General features: G+C 42.3%; 1 protein-coding gene across 13 annotated transcripts in view; it reads left to right on the plus strand.

Moving 5' to 3' along the window:
- The window catches only part of FAM169A (family with sequence similarity 169 member A), a 181543-nt gene that overhangs the window by 149678 nt on the left and 8973 nt on the right, over positions 1-22892 (plus strand). For 8 of the 13 annotated variants that reach the window (XR_010588792.1, XR_010588791.1, XM_065550112.1 and 5 more), the window contains 8 exons: positions 1180-1279; positions 2293-2378; positions 10915-11086; positions 16348-16527; positions 18221-18349; positions 18548-18660; positions 21349-21403; positions 21775-21913. Coding sequence is in view for 10 of the 13 variants with exons in the window: in XM_065550112.1 (XP_065406184.1) it covers positions 1180-1279; positions 2293-2378; positions 10915-11086; positions 16348-16527; positions 18221-18349; positions 18548-18660; positions 21349-21403; positions 21775-21913 (974 nt within the window). In the remaining 3 variants the exon portion in view is untranslated. The remainder of the gene's footprint in view (positions 1-1179; positions 1280-2292; positions 2379-10914; positions 11087-16347; positions 16528-18220; positions 18350-18547; positions 18661-21348; positions 21404-21774; positions 21914-22892) is intronic. The other 5 variants (XR_010588793.1, XM_065550116.1, XM_042855947.2 and 2 more) reach the window with 1 other exon arrangement.

Raw genomic sequence — 22892 nt, forward strand, 5'->3', positions numbered from 1 at the left:
ACCGGGCTACCAAGCACATGCTTGGGGCGGCACCTGGTAAGGGGCAGCGCGGCGCGGCATTGGGGGGCGGGGGGTGCTCTGGCGGCGCTTGGCGGGGGGGGCGGCGCGGGGCTCGGCGGGGGGGCGGGCTCCGGTGGCGGTCGACGGGGAGGGGTTCCCGCGGTGGGGGGGGCTCGCGGGGCGGCGCTTTTTTTTGCTGCTTGGGGCAGCAAAAAAGTTAGAGCCGGCCCTGGTAGAGATTCACTTCCTTGGGATCAGATCATAATGTTAGGCTGAGCTTTGTTCAGTGCAGGGCCTAATGGTAGGGAGAAGAGAGGGACATAGGGGCTATATGCCAACTTTTGCATTCCACTGTTCCCTGGCACAAGTTATATAGCCAGAGATCACCCCATCATGCTCGTGACCAGAAGCTATGAAGGGTGTTAACCAGTTGAATCCCTAGCTGGTCACTTAGGGTATGTCTGTGCTGCAAAATAAAATAAAATAAAAAACATATATTGGGTGGCAGAGAGTCTCAGAGCCCGGGTCTACAGACTCAGGCTCACAGAGCTCGTGCTACGGTGCTAAAAACAACAGTGTAGATGTTGCTGCTCGGGCTCTGAAAGTCACCCACTTCCCCCAGGTTTCAGAGCCTAATATCCAGCCTGAGCAACAACATCTACACTGCTGTTTTTATCGCCATAGTGTGAGCCCAAGTCTGTAGACCCGGGCTCTAAGACTCACTGCTGCGGGTTGGTTGAATTTTGCAATGTACATGTACCCTGAGGCCAAATTTAAGGCTGGCCTATTAAAATTGAGGAAATGGCCCAGTCTATCTGATGTCATAAACCTAATAGTTCTTCAGTCATTTATAGAATCATCCAGGAAAAATAGGATAGACAAAATGTGAATTCCTTTGATTGTTTTTGGTTTTGTTTTAACAGAGGAAAAACTTTTTAAACCTCCTCCCTCCAACATGCATGCACCTTGGAGGTCATTTTTATAAAGATCTGTATTATAAAGAGGCAAAACAGGGCCAAACTCCAGTGGGGTGTGTGTGTGTTTTTTTGGGTTTGCAGGTCACCTTTAAGCACCCAAGTTTGAAAACTGGGTTTGCTTGTCCTCTTTAGCATGCTCTATATATTTGACTAATGCTATATTAGCAAGAGTCCATTGAACCATTCTAAACTCTTGTTTCAGATTCCTATTAGCTTGTCAACTATAGGCTTCGTTCCTCTTTACGGTGGAGATCAGACACACAAAGTTCTTGCTTTATTTGCACCTGAGGACTCGCTCACAGGTTTCATTTTAAAATTCTAATCTAAATGTTGTAGCATTTTGCTTTTTGTGACAAATACATGTAACCAATCCTTTACTCATTCCATGCTACCTTGCAATAACTAATCACTTTTTCAGCTTGAATGCAGTGTCCATTACCTCCATTTTCACATTATTGTTAATTTCTGTTGTAGATTCTTATCCACATCTCAATAAGTGTGAAATTACTGTACCAATTGGAGCGGAACCATCTAGATTAAATTTGGAAGATGTGTAACAAAATGAAAGACAGTGCCTTCCTGATTTAATGTGCATAATAATTAAATGCACCATGTACTTTCTCTTGAATTTTCTCCTCTCTGGCTTCTTTGATACCCAGCCATCCTCCACAGTCCATCCAAAATGAGGCTACTAAATTTATCTTCCTCTTCTGTCAAGCAGTAATTGAGTCCCTCCACTGATCTGCCTACCACTTCAAGCCTCTTTTAGTCTACCACATCAAGTTCAGACTCATTGTCATTGCTCAGCTGCAGCTGACATCTCATATTGCATTTACCTTCCAGTCCTCCACTGTGCCAGTCTCAATGCTATACTTGTCTCCTTCTCCCAATTCTGTCTCTGAATTTGTCCGTGCCACCCCAAGTACAGAATGCCTACCTCATGCTGATCACCATCCTACCACCCTCTCCACATTCATCTCCCTTGTTGAGATTCGCTTTTTCTGTGATGCCCACAATTGAACCAAAAATTTTAAAAAAATAACTCTTCTGTTATTAACTCCTCTGGGTCCCGAGCATATCTAGTCTCTTTGCTTACTGTCCTTTTAAATCATCATCTCTTCAGAGCAGGGAGTGACTTCATTTTGTGGCTGTACAGCACTGAGCACATTGTTTGCACTAAAGAAAATAATGCATTAATGTGCTTCTTACTATAGCTTAAAAGATGTCTATTATAACTTTAATAACTTTAGTGAATATCTTAAGTTTCAAAATGTCAAGACCACTAACTTTTTATATCCATCTTTTTCCTTTCAAGCTGTAGCCTTGTATCTTGCTGACCAATGGTGGGCCATCAATGATATTGTGAGAACATCTATCCCTTCTAGAGAAGGGCTTCAGCAGGTAAGGAGCTCCAGCATTTATATCTTAACAGTTTTTAATCTTGTAAGGACCACTTTATATAAATGTAATGGGGATAGTTAATGATCTGATATGTGTTGTACATTTTGATTTGATTTGGAAATTAATCTAATGGTGCAAATAAATAGGTAGGCCATCTTGTGTAGTGGGAGCATCAGCGGAGACGGAGGAGCTGGGGCTCTTTTCACATCTTAGTTTTCCATTTAGCCGAATTCTTCAAAACAATGTTGCTCTTGTGCAGCACTATCATGTGAAAGATACTTTGCCGCTAATGCTTTAAGGGCTACCTTCTGAGACTCATGCTGTTTGGGCCCTGGCAATTAAGTACCTCATGGGAGTTGTGCATTGTACTACTGGAGAAGCTTACTGGGCTGACCTTCCCCCCCCCCCCTTTTTTTTTTTTTCCTCTTTAAGTTTGTTGTCAATTGTTAGAGTACCTTTCTGAGGGAGAAGGTTGGGGATGAGTTAAGTGAAATACAGGGATGGTGGCCTGCAGTGTTGGTATGGGGTTTGAGGAAGTCCAGATAAAGGACATGCCCTACTGTCTGTTATCATTAAGGCTATGTTTTAGTCATGGGTATTTTTAATAAAAGTCATGGACAGGTCACGGGCAGTAAACAAAAATTCATGGCCTGTGACCTGTCGATGACTTGTACTATATGCCCCTGACTAAATCTTGGGAGGTGGGCTGGGGGACGCTGCAGGTGCTGGGCGGGGAGTCGGGGGCACATCGCTGGTGCTGTGGGTAGCGGGGAGTGGCCTGGGACCCCCACTCGTGCTGGGGTGGGGAGCGTTGGAGTGGTTGGCATGCTCCCTACCTGGCTCTGCAGCTCCCCGGAAGCAACGACATCCCCCTCCCTCAGCTCCTAGCAGAGGCATGGCTAGGCAGCTCTGCGCATGGCTAGGCAGCTCTGCGCGTGGCCAGGCAGCTCTGCACGCTGCCTCCATCCATAGCACTGGGTTCACAGCTCCCATTGGCCGAGAACTGCAGCCAATGGGAGCTGCAGGGGTGGCGCCTGCAGGTGGAGGTAGTGCGCAGATCTGTCTGGCTGCGCCTCTGCCTAAGAGCTGAGGGATGTCACCACTTTTTGGGAGCCCCCCCCCCCCCCCCCCCAGGTGAGTGCCGCCCAGAGCCCTCACCCCCTCCTACTCCCCTGCCCTGAGCCCCCTCCAACATCTAAACTCCTGCTGCTGCAGGGGGGCAGTGGCCAGTGCGACTGGCGCAGGGGCTTCCCAAGCTGCTCAGTTGGCCCTCGGGACAGCCATACCAGCCAGTGCAGAAGTCATGGAGGTCCCGTAATGTCACGGAATCCATGACCTCTGTGACAAACTCGCAGCCTTAATTATCATTCATCATCAAGCTTGTATAACTTTTGTTAAACCATAGCTAATGCCTGTGTCTTCTGAAGCACATTAGACTCTAATTTTGCAGCAGGGAGTCCAGAATATTTCAGCATTGCCACCACAAGCTTTTTCCTCTTTGCTGCCCCCATGTCCAGTAGAATCAATGCAGTGTTGTTGTTTAATTTATTTTTTATATTTAAACTGATTTTATTTGATGCAGCTCCCCCCACCTCACCATCTCTTTCATTGTGCAGCATAATTGCAATGTGTGTGGAGAAATGAGGGAAACTTGGTTAGGGTGCCTGAGACTTTTGGCATTGGGGAGAGGGGATGTCTCTCTTCTTTTGGGGTGGGATGGTGGTGACTCTGGATTTTCAATGTAAACGAGGGTTGAATTCCTTGTTTCCCATCACAGAAAATCTTGATGATAACTAGCTGCCACACTGTACCACATCCCAAAATCTGCCAATGTTATACTCCAAGATGAGAGACAGTTTTAAAACTGAAGTTTCATTAAACTTGGTATATTAAAAAAACAAACAAAACCTGCTTGCATACACCCCATTGCTGTCCTTTTAGAGCATACACAGCATTGCTATCCTTTTAGAGCTGCTGCAACCAGAGCTATTCCCTTTGACCCCTTGAGCAGCTGACCTTCAATCCTTAATGGGACAGGGCACAGGTAAATCTAACCTAGACATTCCCTTATGAAAGCTGTACTCACCCTTCTTTTCCCTCCCCTCCCCCACCCCCGTAAATGTAATGTCGTCCCAACATAACAATTTAAAATACAGTTCATCCATTTGACTTATTAGAAGTCATGCACAAGATCATAACAGTCACTCTCAAGTGATTCTTTGAGTCATTCCTCTGTCACAAGTTCTGGTACTGATGGTGGAAGCTTCTGTATCTTTCTTCAGTTTATTTCACATTAAGCAGAAAATGTTTGCAGCAATTTTAGTTCCACTATCCAACTGAATAATCAGTTCTGAACATCTTAAATCCCAAAAGACACTCATACTTTATGAAATAACAGTTCTTATATGATCAATGGTATAACCATATAACCCGCCTGCCCCTGGGATGGGGTTGGGGAGGTAGGGTGGGATCAGGCAGCCCAGATGTGCTTACCTTTTAAGATGCAATACAGGCACGGTACAGTACTTGCTTTTTTCTTTTTTTTTTTAAATCTCTGCGGCTGCCTGATCAGTTACTTCCAGTTTCACATACTGTCTGGTTGACCGGTCAGTCTGTAACTCTGGTGTTTATATCTTTGAGGTTCTGCTGTAATTATAAGAAGTTTTGGAATTTAAGGGCAAGCTCCCAAGGAGGCCCACTTCTACGTTTTAGTGGATGAGGGCACATTGGTGGCGAAAACTTCCCACCAAGTCACAGTGGATGTGACAGATACTGCATCTAGGGGGATGGCTATGGTCAGTGTTATGAGGAGAAACTTGTGGTTACAATTCTCAGGTTTCCCTAGAGGGGTGCAGAGTGCAATATAAGATCTGCTCTTCAAGACTATCAACCTATTCTGTGAGAAGATGGAAGAATCTCTCCACTCCCTCAAAGACTCCAGACAACACTTGCTCGCTGGGCATTTACACCCCTTCCCTAAGAGAAAACACAACAGATGGGTATAGGGCAAGACCAACTCCTCAGCCATTTTACCACCAACATCCTCAGGAGCCACCATTCAGGAGACAGAGGGTTTATAGACCCAGGCACACAACCTTGGCAACATCCACCATGACTTCATATTATAACCCCAAGTGAAGAGTGTCTTTTGATGGGACTATCAAGACCTGCATCCCTTTCCTGCATTAAACACCCCAATCTGGGACCTCTGCGATTTGGAGCCTGGTATTTGGATGGGAATGAGAAATAGAATGCGCATGTTCTAAAAGGTGCAATCCATCCTTAACCAAAGCAGCAAAGACTCTACAAGAAGCTGTTGCTCAGTAAAATGGAAGCATTTCTCCGCTTGGGCTCACCAACCCAACTTATCTCCAGAATCCACCGGGGTCTCTGCTATCTGAGTATCTTCTTATCCTGAAGTCTTTGCGCTCAGTTCTCTGCAAGCGCATTTAGTAGCAATCAGCTCTTTCCATCCTCTGATGGATAACTGTACAATATTCACTCATCCTGTTACAACTAGATTTCTGAAGGAGATTCTCAAATCCTGTTCACCACTGGTGAAGTTTGCACCTCAGTGGAATATCAGTTTTGTTCCGTCATCTCTCACTAACCCCCTCCCCCCTTTGAGCCTCTAGCCACATGCTCTGTGGCCCATCTGTCCTTGAAAGTGGCCTTTCTAATAACCATAATATCAGCCAGAAGAGTCGGTGAGCTGAGAGTGCTCGTGGTGGACCAAGAAAAGGTCTCTCGGGTAGGTGATTAACTACACTGACAAGAGAGCTCTCTCCCATCGAATTAGAGCATCTTCATTAAAGCCCTACAGTGGAGCAGCTGCATTGGTGCAGCTATGCCGATGCAGCATTTTAAGCATGGACTTGCCCTTAGTCCTTGATCCTTGGTCCACCGACTCTCTCTTTTGACACTGGTGCCTCCAGTAAGAATTTTATCTGCTGAGTATCCACTGGAATTTCAGATTTAATCTGCTATAAATTACCCAGCAGTTTGTCTTTTCAAAATGATATCCTATTTTGATAGATTACTCACAGGATATTTATCTGGCAAAATGATCCTTTAGGTAATTTGATTAGTATTTCCTTTATGTCCAAATCTTCAGGACACTGAGCAGCAGCATCTGGCTCAAATATTTCTGTTAAACTTTCAGTATCCAGGCCTGCATGAGCCCAATATGTTACATTAGTGATTACATCCCTTCTCCCCACTTTAACCATGTACAGATTGTCTGAACTGTTGTTTCTGATGAAGTTCAAAGGAGCTTCCACTTTTGCCATGCCAACATGAGACAGTACCCATGCAATATGTTAATGAGGCTAGGTGCTGGTGCCTCATTAACTGCAGGGGAACTTCAGCAGTGGTGTTTGACTAGGGCAGGGAGTTGAGGGTGGGGTGCAGGAGAGGTTCAGGCTCCAGCCCAGCGCCGCTTATCTAAAGTAGCTCTGGGGTGGCAGCGGCGCGCACTGGGGCCAGGGCAGGCTTCCTGCATGCCTGCCCTGTCCCCGGCCCCACGCCGCTCCAGGAAGTGCTGCGGCCTGGGGGCGGGGGGACGGGTGGAGGGCTCTGTGTGCGCTGCCCTTGCGGCGCCTCCAGGTACCTCCCTGAAGCTCCCATTGGCTGCGGTTCCCCGTTCTCGGCCAATGGGAGCTGCGGGGGGGCAGGGCCTGGAGGCAAGGACAACGCACGGAGCCCTCTGCCCCCCCCCACCCGGGGACCGTGGGGAAGTGGTGCCGGCCGCTTTTGAGAACGGTGCGGGACCCACGGTGCCACGGGGGGCAATCCCGGGGGCCGGATCCAAAGCCCTGATGGGCCGGATCCGGCCTGTGGGCCGTAGTTTGCCCACCACTGAGCTATCATATTCTCTTCTCTGGGATTGCTTGTCTGCTCATACCATTCATTGTATGCAGGCTTGTTTTAGCCCAGTTGATCCCAGGGTATTTATTAGAGAGACAAGGTAGGAGAGGTAATATCTTTTATTGGACCAACTTCTGTGTGAGAAAGAATCAAGCTTTCAAGCTGTGTGAGTGGAAAGCTTATCTCTCTCAGCAACAGAAGGTGAGTCTAATAAAAGATTATCTCACTTCCCCACCCCAATACCATTATCAGTTATTTTGCCCTACTCCTGGGCAGGTTGCTTTAATATGTTAATTTTGGCTTTCACACCTTTGATTTAATCAATATTCGCCTAAAGTTCCTTTTTCTGATTTGTAAATGGGTCATGTTTGGAGACTCCTTGTCCCCTAGGAGGAGGTGCTACTTTGGTTTTCTGTGTAGCGTGATTGCACAGAATTACATGCTACTGTCCTAGCACATGCTCCTGTGCTATTTCTCTGCCTCATCAGTGGTTTCTCTGCCTTACAGCAGTGTGCAGCTTCTCAAACAAGGTCTCATCTGCAGCCTGATTATCTTTTAAATAAGGTTGCATCACAGTCCAAATGTTGCCATTCTGCAATCCTGTCAGGACTGAATAGAGAAATTTGTGTTGTATAAGAATAGGGTGATATCTTAGGTCAGAGTCAGATTCTTGTGAAGCAAACTATATTTCCTGTCTCAAATCAAGAGCTCGGACTAGGAAATCCTGAGGTCTCTTCGGGCTCTTGTGCTGTTCTTGAGAGCTGCAGGTAAAGTTCAGTTGCACCTTTTTCCTGGTAATAGGATCTTAAAATACACCTCTGTTTTGGCAGGCTCAGATTAGCTGAGGCTCAGTCCTGGGCAAACTGCCCTGATCACAGCTTCTGTGATCTCTGCCTCAGCATACCCCCTTTTGAATCCCACTTTCAATTTATCAGAGGGTAGTCGTGTTAGTCTGTATCTACAAAAACAACAAGGAGTCTGGTGGCACCTTAAAGAGTAACAGATTTATTTGGGCATAAGCTTTCGTGGGTAAAAACCTCACTTCTTCGGATGCATAGAGTGAAAGTTACAGATGCAGCCATTATATACTGACACATGGAGAGCAGGGAGTTACTTCGCAAGTGGAGAACCAGTGTTGACAGGGCCAATTCAATCAGGGTGGATGTAGTCCACTCCCAATAATGGATGAGGAGGTGTCAATTCCAGGAGAGGAAAAGCTGCTTCTGTAATGAGCCAGCCACCATCAGAGGACCCAACCACATCAGCCACACCATCAAGGGCTCATTCACCTGCACATCCACTAATGTTATATATGCCATCATGTGCCAGCAATGACCCTCTGCCATGTACATTGGCCAAACCGGACAGTCCCTCACAAAATAATAAATGGACACAAATTGGACATCAGGAATGGTAACATGCATAAGCCAATAAGTGAACACTTCAATCTCCCTGGTCATTCTATTACAGATTTAAGTCACTATCATTGAACAAAAAAACTTCAGAAACAGACTTCAAAGAGAAACAGCAGAACTAAAATTCATTTGCAAATTTAACACCATTAATCTGGGCTTGAATAGGGACTGGGAGTGGCTGGCTCATTACAGAAGCAGCTTTTCCTCTCCTGGAATTGACACCTCCTCATCCATTATTGGGAGTGGACTACATCCACCCTGATTGAATTGGCCCTGTCAACACTGGTTCTCCACTCGCGAAGTAACTCCCTGCTCTCCATGTGTCAGTATATAATGGCTACATCTGTAACTTTCACTCTATGCATCCGAAGAAGTGAGGTTTTTACCCACGAAAGCTTATGCCCAAATAAATCTGTTAGTCTTTAAGGTGCCAGCAGACTCCTTGTTGACTTTCAATTTAATAGACCAGACTAGTTAGGCTTAATATGCCCTTTTGGTGGGAGTTCCCACTCTGTCCTGTTGTTTTAAAATCTTTCTTTAAAATTGGGTCTGTTTTCTGAGTTGAGGGTTACAGATTTTCTATAGAGGTTTGGCTTTTAATTTTTCACACAGCTTGAAATACAGTTTCAGAAATATCTTCATTTTTCAGCATACTAGTTCTGAGCTCCCTCTACTTCAGATGTTCCAGTTTGCTTCTTTGCTTACAGCAATGAGATATAAAAGTTTATCTTTTAATCCCAGCAGTCTATACAATCCTTGATCTTTCAACTCTTCCCGTGCATTTAAGTAGCTTCTTATATATTTGATTAAAACAAAATTAGGGTGATCGTATTTCCCAAAGTGAAAATGGGACACGGTTTGGGGCTAGCCTGAGTCCTTCCTCTCACCTCCCGCATGAGGCTGTCCCGAGCCCCCCTCCCTGCATAGGGCCTGCCCAAGCTGCTCGCCCGAGCCCCCTCCCTTTGTGGGGCTCGCCAAGGCCACTCGCCCGAGCCCCCCTCCCTGCACGGGGTTGACATCAGCGTTGCTGCTTGCCTGAGCCCTGCCTGACCCTTGCGCGAGGCTGGGGCTGGTGTCGCTCCTCGCCCGAGCCCTGGTTGTCCCCCTGCCCGGGGCTTGTATCGCTGCTTGCCCTCTTGCACGTTCCTCTGCACCCCACTTTTTTGACAAAACTGGGTATTTGTCCCATTTGCTCTTGCCAACTGATCAAGTTGGCAACAGCAAATGGGACAAATGCCCACTTTTGCAAAAAAATCGGGACGGTCAGGACAGGGCTTAAAAAAGGAACTGTGCTTGCCAAAATGGGATGTATGGTCACCCTAAGCAAAATGTTTTTTTGCTGCATTTTCACAGTAACTTGTCCCAGAAATGCTCAAAGAGTCACAGACTTCTCTTAAATGCTCATCCTTTGGCTGGTATAAAAGTTTGTCTATCTCCCTGTGAAGGTCCTCTAACTCTTTCCCAGCCATAATGCTTGCAAACAATTAAATCTTCCCTGGCAGCTTTTCCTGGAATAGTCTACAGCAGCTTCAGGTAGGGTCATCTCTCAAAGAGGTCAGATCACTGCATTCAGCTTCTCCTGTCTGTGCTTGTTAAGTGTTACATTCCCATAACGGAGGCCAGTTCCAAACTGGAGTTTAATAAAACTTTGCTGCTGCAACCAGTGCTATCGCCTTTGACCCCTTCAGCAGATCTTCAGCCCTTAAAGGGAGAAGGACAATGCACAGGTAAATCTAACTCTGACATTTCTGTGTGAATGCCATACCTCTACATCCAACAATGATGGAGACGTATGTTATGTGGGCCTTCCCAGAAGATCTGAGCACATGTTCTTTGTAGCACTCTAAACTCCTGCTAGCCTGGGAAGACTAAAACTAATTGACACTGTGCTCTCGTATTTGGCAAATGGTTCTTAAATTCCAAAAATACTGTGTTCATTTAAATTTTAATAAACAAAAATAAAGCCTTTAGATCATCAGAACACGTTTTTAATATTAAGGTGTGCAATGCATTTTGTCTAATCTCTGATTTTATACACTGCCTGTCACCATGGCATCTGAGCTCTTCTCACTGCTCAAAAAACGTTAGGCCTGATCTTTCAGAAATGCTGATCATTTGCAGCTCCTGCTGACATCAGCTAGAGTTGTGACTAGTCAGCACCTCGGAAAATAAGCCCCCTAACGTCTAAGCTTCAACTAAATTGATGTTGGCCTTTTAACTGTTGCACATTTAAATGTACTTATGTGTTTCCATAGGTGAAGACTCTTGGAGAGAGGGTGGTTCTGTATGTTCTGAATCGAATTATTTATCGCAAACAAGAAATAGAGCGAAATGAGATCCCCTTCCTCTGTCACAGCAGCAATGACTATGCTAAGATTCTGTGGAAAAAAGGAGAAGCCATTGGGTTCTATTCTGTTAAACCTGCAGGTAAAAACATTTATTTATTTTTTAAATAAAGCAATGGAAAACCAAACTCTTATCAGAACTTTTAAGCTGCACTAATGTGTGTGATTGATACATGAACCTTTTCTTGAATTCTTAGGGCAGATAAGGTTTTGGGTAAAATTTTCAAAAGTGACTTTAGGCTCTGAAATCACTTACGTTTTATTTATTTTTTTTAATTTTGCCCATAGTCTTTTTAGTAGCCATTATGCCCAGGACTCTAGGTTTCAAAATTTTTGCTTCCTGTACACACACCTTCTCAGTCAGCAATGACCATCAACATTGCCTTTACTGTCACAGTGAAACTCATATCGTGGCAAGGTGCGGTATCTGCTGTTTGTTCCTCAGTTGTACCCAAGAAGGGGGGGGACTTCGTCTTAAGAAGTACCTGATGGAAAAGGCCTTAAGGCTGCAGTCATACCTAGGCCAGGGGGACCTCTCCCTACTTCAGCTTGACTCAATAAGGTGTGTGTCTCATGCCACGGGGTCCGACTCAGGAGTGAGGGAGTCTACCCCCACAGATCTCTTAGTGGGGTCTTGTCAGGAGGACAGGGAGCACTTTTATAAATATAAGAGTAAATCCTCCTCCAAATCCACTTAGAAGAAGTCGAATAGAACCCTGCCTAAATTGAGTAAGTCTTCTAGCTCAATCCCAGAGAATTTAGAACGTCCTAAGTTTCAGGGGCATGACAAGAAAGCCCACAAATCTAGGGCTCTGTCCGTACCAGACCACAATTTGGCGACAATAGTGTCTACAGTACCATCCATTGTCAGTTGGTCTGGAAGCGTGGCTTCAAGCAGTGTGCTCACCAAATCAGCCATGAACACACTAGTAACTGTTCCCACCAAATTAATAATATTTCTGCTATGGTGGAAGACTCCATGCCAAGAATGCATAGGCATGCCATTCCTTTCCTCCTCACTGGACAGGATGATCATTACAGATACTTCTGTGATGGGTTCAGTCACAAAGACCCCCTTGGGACTGTCACCTGATGTGCTGAAACTACCTATAAACCCATTTTCCCTGCCAGCTTTGGACTCCAGAGCCCTGTCTTGTTGAGCCAGACAGTCTACTATGCTCCAACACAGATGCGGGGTCTGAACCACGTCCCCAAAACTGCAGGCTTTAACTGAAAACCACTCAGCAGCAATTACCTTCAGCACCCAGCTCCCAATGGGATCCAAACCCCGAATGAATCCGTTTTACTTTGTATAAAGCTTATACAGGGTAAACTCATAAATTATCCGCCCTCTATAACACTGATAGAGAGAGATGCACAGCAGTTTGCTCCCCCCAAAATTAGTTACTTACTCTGGGTTAATTAATAAGCAAAAGTGATTTAATTAAATATAAAAAGGTAGGATTTAAATGCTTCCAAATAATAACACACAGAACAAAGTAACTTACCAAGCAAAATAAAACAAAACATGCAAGTATAAGCCTAATACAGTAGGAAACTGAATACAGGTAAATCTCACCCTCAGAGATGTCCCAATAAGCTTCTTTCACAGACTAGACTCCTTCCTAGTCTGGGCCTAATCCTTTTCAGACCAATGTTGTGGCTTATGGCCTGGGTCCAGCAATCACTCACATCCCCTTAGTTATAGTCCTTTGTCCCAGTTTCTTTCAGGCCTCTTTTTGGGGTGGAGAGGCCATCTCTTGAGCCAGCTGAAGACAAAATGGAGGGGTTTCCAGGGCCTTGGCAGAAACCCCTTTGTTCTTCTGTGCAAAATCACAGCAACAAGATGGAGTTTGTAGCCACCTGGGCAAGTCATATGTCCATGAATGATTCAGTTTTTTGCAGGCCGACGCCATTGTTTACATGTTAGTTTGAATGTTCCCAGGAAAGCTCAGATGTGGATTGGTGTCTCCCAAAGTCCATTGTTAGTTAAGTGTTTCTTCATTGGGCACTTACTGAGAATAGTCCTTTCTCAAGAAGCTGACCAAATGCTTCACTGATTGTACTTAGAATCAAATACATTGAGATACAAGTACATAGCCAATATTTATAACTTCAAATACAAAAATGATACACACACATACACAGCATAATCATAACCAGCAAATTACAGCCTTTCCATAGGTACCTTACTTGACCTACTTTGTACAAGATTTGGTGCAACTATAGGACCTTGGTTGTTGCAATGATCTATGTGGTCACAGTTCATGTCAATAACGTCACAACCTCCTTGTTAGATTAGGCAGCTCATATTGGCAACCACACAGCACAAGGCACTCGATATCTCGAGAGCCCAAACAGAAATCTCCCAAGCTGTCTGTCACCGTACCAGAAAGTGTTCAAGGTCAAGCTATAACCTCTCAAAGAATCTTGAAATATATCTCAGGCTGTATTTTGTTCTCTCTCCCTCTCACTCCTGGGGTGAGGGTTCATTCCACAAGAGCACAAGTGACGTCTATGGCATCGCTTCAAGAAGAACCTCTACATGATATTTGCAAAGCAGCTATGTGGCGTTCCATCAACACATTTGTGAGGCATTATGTTTAGTACAAGACTCCTCTGCCGATAATTCTTTTGGAATGGCAGTCCTTGCTTCTGCTCTGCAATCTGTATCCTTGCACCCTCCTCCTACTTGAGTACTGTTTGCACTCACCCAAATTGGAATACATATAGGGACCAGTATTCAAAGAGGAAGTTACTTACCTTCGTAACTAGAGGTCCTTCAAGATATTTGGTCCCGATCTGTATTCCATTACCCGCCCTCCTTCCCCGCTGCTTCGAATCATCTTTTGATTCATGGCAGAGAAGAAACTGGAGAGGCAATCGGTCTGCCCCACTCCAATCTCTTTGGTTGGAGACATGAGGAGAGTGAAGGTACATGCCAGACCGACAGGCACTGCTTTCAGAATTCTCCATCTCTGGGTGCATAGAGCACATGCGTACCTCACAGTAGAATACAGATAGGGACCACATGACTTGAAGAACCTCCAGTTACAAAGGTAATTAGCTTCTTCTTATATCCCCATAACTCAAGAGGCAGAAATCTTGTCCAGTACCCTTCTAATACTGAAGATGTACAGTAGTGCTGCATAAAGACATATATGTGGGTCATAGGGGATGATATTTTGTGCACAGTTTAATATAATTTGGATATGGTCAGATCAATCTGGTGAGGGTGAAATTCACCCAGATTGTGGAAGTTGCAAACATTAATGCTGTATTGTGCACATTTAGGGTCTGATCCTGCAATTCCCGTATGCAGAACTCCAGTTGATCTCAGGGTGGCTGCAGGGTCAGGTCTCATTATTGCTGTTCCTTATTTGTGTGTATTGTGCTAGTGCCTAGGACCCCAGTCACAGACCATGACCCCACTGTGCTAGGCGCTGTACAAACACAGAACAAAATGATTGATCCAAGGGGCTTACAATTTAAGTAGCATGTTTCTATGTCATTAACATTGCTTTATAGATAGTTCTCTCATTTTTTCTCATTGCTTAAATATACATTATAAGTTCTCTGATTGTTACAAAACTTGATTTCATTTTTCAACTTTTGCTGAATTAAATCTAACTTAATTGTAAATAATTTGTTGATCACGCTGACAGCCCTCCTTAAATAATAGAATATCTAATTTTGGGCCAAAGTGGTATAATCTAACATCCTAACTTTATCCTAGTCCCAGTAGAAGGTTTTTGGATTAACGTCAGGGAAATTCGTGGTGAATTGCAACTGTTGTACAGCTAAGTGCACCAGAAGGGTTTTATGCTTTCCTCTGAAGCATCTGGCCTTGTCCACGGTCAGAAACATGATATTGGGCCAGATGGGCCATTAATCTGTTCCAGTATGGCAATTCCTGTGGGGAAGGTAATTGGCAGATGGCATGTCTTTGTTCTGTTTATCAATATTATGCCTTTGTGCACGTATCTATGAAACTGCTCAGGTCCTAATAGAGCAATTTTCAAGCTAAAAGTTAAGCCAACACAATGATCACGAAAATGACTTCTGGGTTGAAATGTTAATACTTTATTCTAGTTTCTATACAACCGATGTTATTAGATTCTGAGTGATGGAGGAGTGTTTATAATAAATATTTGTTCCATATACATTGTGGCAATTAGATCATGCAACTACAATTACTTTTCATGTTATTCTACCATTTACTAATCCTGAGCTAATAAACATCCAAGACTATTTGAATATGAAATACTATTCTACTTCATGTTTTTTTTTTTCTCTTTCTGTGGCGATAGACTGAGATGTAGTCCAGTGGTCAGACCACAGGACTGGGACTTACTCCTGTTTTTCTAATTTCATCTCTGATGTGGACTCACTGTATAACCTTAGACAAATAACTTAATCTCTCTTGACTGAGTTTTTCTTGCTTTGCAAATGAGAAAAGCAACTGACCTCACAAAAGTATTGTGAGGACTAATTAATTAATGTCTGTAACGAGTGCTATATATGAGATTTGTATTATTATTTTACTTGGATTACTCTTTAGGGTAGGGACAATCTTTTCTGTGTGTACTCAGGGCCTAGCACCATGGAGTTCCAGTCCTGCCTTGGGACCAGTATTTACCACTGTAATACAAATCCAAATAAATAACATTTATTACTCTGATAACAGTGAGTTCATGGTTACTCTTCAAGAATTTTTCAATACTAAAATTGCTATATTGTGTCACAGTGCACCTGTTCTTAATTATAATTATGTGTAATCCATGCTATGCTATGAATGGAAAAATCCCTTCTTACAAAATTTTGCCTTGACTTCAGCATTATTGATATTTCATAAAAAATTGGGGGGGTGATGATTTGTGTTTCAGTTCTTAAATGAGAGCTGACTTCCATACTTATGGGTTTGTTTTTAAACAGTTTTTTAATCTATGTAAAAACAGTTTATTTGGATTGAGCCTTTTGGCTTTTTCTTCCATCTTTTCATTTCATTCTCTTTTCCAGATTTCCTCAAGAAATAACTCAGCAGGATTCAAAAATGCGCCTTTTCCCCCACTACCTTCTCCTTTGTAGCCTTCCATTCTTTATCGTGTAGCAGTAGGCACTATACCAGACAAGCTTTCTTACGTTGTATTGCCTGCTGTAAAGCTGCAAAAATACAAAGTTGGCCCAACAAGCCAGTGAGTGGCTGAATGTTGCTACTATGTGTACAGTACATCTATTATCATCAGGATACAGTAAAAGCCAAGCCATTATGTGTTGTTGATGATCTAAAACTATGACAAATCGATGATGAAATACTGATGTATGGTTTTTCCATGATTTCAGGAAGCGTATGTAGCTCCTATCTTACCCAAAGCTATCAGCTTCCAGTGCTGGACACAATGTTTGTGAGAAAGAGACATCGTGGGAAAGATTTTGGGTTAATGATGTTGGAGGATTTTGTGGATTCCTTTACTGAAGACACACTTGGTCTTCGCTACCCACTGTCATCTTTCATATATACAGGTAAATGCTGTAATTTTTTTCCTGTCTTCTCCACTCTGGCTTTCTTTAAACTTCCAAATAAATACTTCCATCTCAGTTCAACATGGAAGGAAGAGATTACATTTCTTAAAGTTCATGACAAACTTTAAATAAATATAAAATATGCTGCTATTCAATGAACCTTAAAAAGTCAGATGGAGAATGTGCATGCTGCTTTATTTTCTTGTAAACCTTGAATGTCTGTCGGTTAGTATTATATCTTCGGCTGTCGATTAATCGCAGTTAACTCATGTGATTAACTAAAAAAAATTAATCACGATTAATCGCAGTTTTAATCACACTATTAAACGATAGAATACCAATTGAAATTTATTAAATATTTTGGATGTTTTTCTACATTTTCATATAGTATTCTGTGTTGTAATTTAAATCAAAGTGTATATTGTTTATTACAAATATTTGCACTGTAAAAATGATAAAAGAAATAGTATTTTTCAATTTACCTCATACAAGTACTGTAGTGCTATCTCTTTGTAGTGAAAGTGCTAGTGTCAGGGTGTCCCTCTCCCCCCGCTCCTGTACCCCATCTCCACAGAGTGGGGGGGGGGGGCACACGACACAACAGGGCTCAGGATGGAAGTAGCTTGCTGGCAGCAGCTGCAGAGTACTTAGAGTGGGGTCAGTGTACTTAAAGGAGAAATGTGCGTCTCTTGCACACTCACACTCACGGTGTGTGTCTCTGTCTCTCGCTGCCATGCTGTCTCGTCCCTCCATTCATGCTGCTTTGTAGAGTGTGAGGCCACATTAACAACAATGTGTTAACCCTTGAGGGCTCAGCTGAGTGTCAGTTCATCATTTAGCAGTAAGGCATTCTTTGGGAAATATCCCACCCTCTGACTCCACCACCTCAACCAAGCTTCACAATCATCATTGCTGTGTACAGTATTAAATTGTTTGTTTAAAACTTATACGTGTGTGTGTGTGTGTGTGTGTGTGTGTGTGTGTGTGTGTGTATATTAGTCTTTTGTCTGGCAAAAAAAAATTTCCCTGGAACCTAAGCCCCGCTATTTACATGAATTCTTATGGGGAAATTGGATTCGCTTAACAGCGTTTTGCTTAAAGTAGCATTTTTCAGGAACACAACTACAAGGTTAAGCAAGGAGTTACTGTAACTATTTTGTAATACCCAGAAATGCTTCCTAGAAGACAAGGAAAAAAACCTGCAGTCCCTGCCCCCTTAATCTTACAATCTAAATTTAAGACATAGTACAATGATGGAAGGTGATAAATAAAAGGACGGGACTGAGTTCTAGATGGATGAGGATTACAGAAATGTTATCACATAGTTACTCAGGCTGGGTCTACACTACCCGCCTGAATCGGCGGGTAGAAATCGACCTCCCGGGGATCGATTTATCGTGTCCCGTTGGGACGTGACAATCGATCCCCGAATCGACGCTCTTACTCCACCAGCGGAGGTGGGAGTAAGTGCCGTCGACGGGAAGCCGCAGAGGTCGATTTTGCCGCCGTCAGGTTAGACATGTGCATATCTTGGTGGCTCAGTTCCTTTTTGTTTGTGATGTATTATAAGTATGATAAAGTAGAAGGTCAGATTATAATTGACTCAATAGGATAGTGTTTGAATAATTTCTTAAGCTGAGTTACAGATGTGCATACTGTGTGGTGTGGTTTTGTTTTATTTATGTCTCTTCAGCTTGTAAGCAATATTTTGAAAAGTACCCAGGGGATCATGATCTTCTATGGGAAGTTGAAGGAGCAGGACACTGGTTCCAGAGAACACCTATTACCAGTGTATTGCAGAGAGAAACACTCAAAACTACAGGTAATGATTCTTTAGAAACAGGGCCAGGAAACTATTGAAACTTGAAAAGTAAAGTTACATTGTACAGTGTCTACAATAATTTTTGTAGACAGTCCCCATTGTGAACAATCCCCACAGAAGTCATTGGAAAGACACCAGCTAACTTCATTATTTAAATTGTATCTGCACTTTTTTTCTGTTGAATTTTTCTAAGAGCAGGAGCCTCTCAAAAAGAAAACAACAGTTCCCAGACTGAGGAGTGTTTTCTGCCATCTGCCATGGAATCTGAAACGGGGAGCGAACAAAGTACAGAGATTGAAACGCAGCTAAGGGTAGGTACACACACTGTTTTCTGTATACATAAAAACCAAGAGATTTTACAGAATTGTATAATTTATATCTTCATAGTCCTCTGGTTTTCTTAATTACTTGTTCTGTAAAATCTTTTACTGAAGAGAAAGAGATGGGTCTCAATATAGGAAGTTATATATTTTTTAATAATCCATTTTTAAACTTCTAATTAGAGAGCAAACTTCTAATTAGAGATACTGGATAAACTTTTGGGAAAAATATAGATGATTCTTAGGAAATTGATTTTTATTAAATTCATGGATTTTATAGTGTGTGCCCTCCTTGTTCAGTACTCCTGCTTTATCCCCCATTTTCCTGTGCTCCTCTCCCTCAGTAAGTCCTTTCAGGAATCCAGCTTGAACTTCCAGTATCTCTTCCGTGTTCTCTGAGCCTGGACTATAGCCTTTCTTTTGAACCATCCAGTCCATCAAAACCCATAACTTTTTATCAGATTACCCTTGAAGACATAGTTGTGGCTTCAATGAGAAGGCCAGAAACATACTTATTGTGAAATTTTGTTGTAGTTGAACTAAATTGACATGGGTGTCAGGAGCTATGAAAGACACATGCTTTTGTTACACTTGGGTTAATGTTACCTTTTTTCCAGCGAAGCAGCACCGGCTTGTTGCTTAGACATTACAAATTCACCTAGTGTTAATAGAATACTAGGATGCATCTTGTACTATCATTTTTTTCAACCAGTGCTCTCTTTGTATGATATAGGATAGGGTATGAGATAGCCTTAGTAGTGTCTAGTAACTTGCACTGGTAGATTGTTATAGGTTTGGGGGAGGAGGGTATTTCAATTGCTTTCCTCCCGCACCCTGCAGTCTTGGGATGTGTGAATATCCAGACTATGACACTTTGAAGCACTGTAGACACAAATAGTGCAAAGGCTGCATTTCTCTGGCATCAGATGGAAGCATCAAATGCATCAGTCTAAGAAGATCGTGTCTATGAAAGGGCATAATCGCATTGTAGATGAACATGATGTAAAGTGTACAGCCTGCATTCAGGTTTATTCAGTTCCCCCGCAGAAGGAATGCGAGTTTCTTTGTGCATATTTGAAACCTCAGCTAAATTTCACCCGCATATGGATATGCAATTGAATATTTTTGTTTGTTGACTATTATGCAGTTGTTAAGAGATGGAAAATTCTGCAAGATAAAGATGCTTGCATACAGTGAATACTGGTGAATGTTAATGAGGTATTAATTTGCATTGTACAAGCCAGTCAGAATGCACTTGGGAGTAAACTTTAATTATGCAAGACTGGTGCCTTAGACACAAAATCTAGCTACTGAAATCTAAACTTTGTATTCAAAGTAAAATGTAAGTGTCTAGCATGGTTGAGAAGGTTACCTCCCAAAGATAAACTGAATGCAAACAGATATAATGTTTTCTTCTTGAGTTTGTAAACAAGCATGAAACAATAACTCTGAGAGCTGTCATTCATAACTGTAAGTTTCTAACTCTGAAACTTGATTATGATTATTTAAATGTCATCTCTACTGGTAATCATTTTAGCAGAAACAACTGATTAATGCACTTATATAAGGTTGTTGGCTGCAGTCACGTATTATGGGGGAAGGAGCAGTGGGCCATTTAATTGCTGTTAAGGCTTGCTGTGGTGGTGAATTAGAAATTCAAGCCCTATCAAAAAAGTCAAGTCACCTGTGCCCCTGTCCAAAAGTTGGAGGGGAAAAAAGAAATGCATCCAATGTCAAAAGCCTAAAATACTTTCTGGAGGCCAGAATCCCAAATCCCAGAATCCTTTCTAAAATACTAGAATTGGCTTTCTCCCTGATGACTGCATTATCAGTACAAAATTCTGAAGACTTAAGAGTAGTGTAAAATATTAATGTGGAAAACGATTCCCACATATACCTGTGTATTACGTTATTTTTGTCTATAAAAACACAAGGAATACTGAAGTGATTGTAACACGAATATATAATTAAACAAACCCCTCTATTTAAATTTAATTAATGTTATCTCAAATATCAATGTATTACAGAACTCATTGCAACCCATTGGGTCTTGCAGCAGAGGTCTTTGGGGTTGGGTTGCAATTGCAGCAGAGCAGGTGGAAGTGGCCTCTTTTTAGTGCTAGTTTACCTAAAGTAGCTAATCTAGGGCAATTAATCATAGGTCTGTTTTTAAAACAAGAAGCTTATACTCTGAGAAAATATTGTAAAAATAGATTTGTGGGGTTGGATGCTTGTCTCTCAATGACTGCAGATCTAGTTTGGTCATGAATAAAAAGACGACTCATCTACCCGCTGGCTCTGCAGCCTACACCTAGAATCTAAGGCTGAAGCTCTGTTTTACCCAGCTTGCCACATCATCACCAGTAATAAAAATTTATTAATTTGGTTGATTTTTCTTTTAATAATCCCAAACTAGATGTTTTGGGATAGTAAGAATGTGTATTAGTCACTAAGAGAGTAGATCTGATTCTAAATTCACCCAGTGAGCCGATCTCTTTATTGAGAAGATACCGTTTTTCCACTTACTCCTTCATCTGAATGTAGTCAGTCTCCCAAAGAGTGACTTTAAATTAATATTCCAGAATGTAACTGGGGTTAGGAGATGAAGGCATTTCAATCAGGAGAATAGAATCTCCAATGGTTCAGACTTTTAAAGTACAGTATGTTTTTCTGCTTTAGGTTGATTCTCAAAAAGGCAAAGACATCTTAGATGCCCAGGCAAGCACTTCTGAAGGTAAAAATAATGTTGAACATCAATATTATGGTTCTTAAATTTTAGTAGGGTAATGGCCCATTTTCACCATTACTTTTAACTTCTCTGTGCCTTGATTTAGTCATCTGCAAAATGGATAAAATTCGAATGCCTCTTTTAGAAGTGTTTTGAGGCCTAAATGATGTTTGTAAAGTACTTTAAGATCCTTGGATGAATGCTAGTATTGTAAATTTATTTTGGTCTGTTTTAAAAAAATCCCATAATGAAATGCTTTTTCACTTAGGCCCTGCATATGCCTACTTTTATGAAAAATACTAGTTATTCTCTTACAATCTGCAGATCCATTAGGTATGTGTATTCTTTCATTTACATTCATTTTTTGTATCTTTAAGAGCTTGATGTTACGCCAGTTTCCACTCGAACACGAAGCAGTCATTTAAAACGTCCCAGGATAGGAAAGAGGAGCCAGGAATCTGAAACTGAAACTCCTTCAGGAGAGGATGAAAACCTTCTTTGGCTATCAGGAAGCAGGTATTGTGTCACTTTTCATATTGCAGTTTCAGTGGTGTCAGAGCTGTGGTGTACCTACTCATGTGGTACATGCTATTTCCTATCCCATTAGAAAGCAAAATTGATATACACTCCCTACCCCTGCTTTAGTCTGATTTGCTGAAAGAAGAACAGGAGGACTTGTGGCACCTTAGAGACTAACAAATTTATTAGAGCATAAGCTTTCGTGGACTACAGCCCACTTCTTCGGATGCATATAGAATGGAACATATATTGAGGAGATATATATACACACATACAGAGAGCATAAACAGGTGGGAGTTGTCTTACCACCTCTGAGAGGCCAATTAATTAAGAGAAAAAAAACTTTTGAAGTGATAATCAAGCTAGCCCAGTACAGACAGACAGTTAGATAACAAGTGTGAGAATACTTACAAGGGGAGATAGATTCAATGTTTGTAATGGCTCAACCATTCCCAGTCCTTATTCAAACCGGAGTTGATTGTGTCTAGTTTGCATATCAATTCTAGCTCAGCAGTTTCTCGTTGGAGTCTGTTTTTGAAGTTTTTCTGTTGTAATATAGCCACCCGCAGGTCTGTCACTGAATGACCAGACAGGTTAAAGTGTTCTCCCACTGGTTTTTGAGTATTTTGATTCCTGATGTCAGATCAAATCTGACATCAGGAATCAAAATACTCAAAAACCAGTGGGAGAACACTTTAACCTGTCTGGTCATTCAGTGACAGACCTGCGGGTGGCTATATTACAACAGAAAAACTTCAAAAACAGACTCCAACGAGAAACTGCTGAGCTAGAATTGATATGCAAACTAGACACAATCAACTCCGGTTTGAATAAGGACTGGGAATGGTTGAGCCATTACAAACATTGAATCTATCTCCCCTTGTAAGTATTCTCACACTTGTTATCTGTCTGTCTGTACTGGGCTAGCTTGATTATCACTTCAAAAGTTTTTTTTCTCTTAATTAATTGGCCTCTC

Source organism: Chrysemys picta, chromosome 6 (genome assembly GCF_011386835.1).
Source record: "Chrysemys picta bellii isolate R12L10 chromosome 6, ASM1138683v2, whole genome shotgun sequence".
NCBI lineage: Eukaryota > Metazoa > Chordata > Testudines > Emydidae > Chrysemys > Chrysemys picta.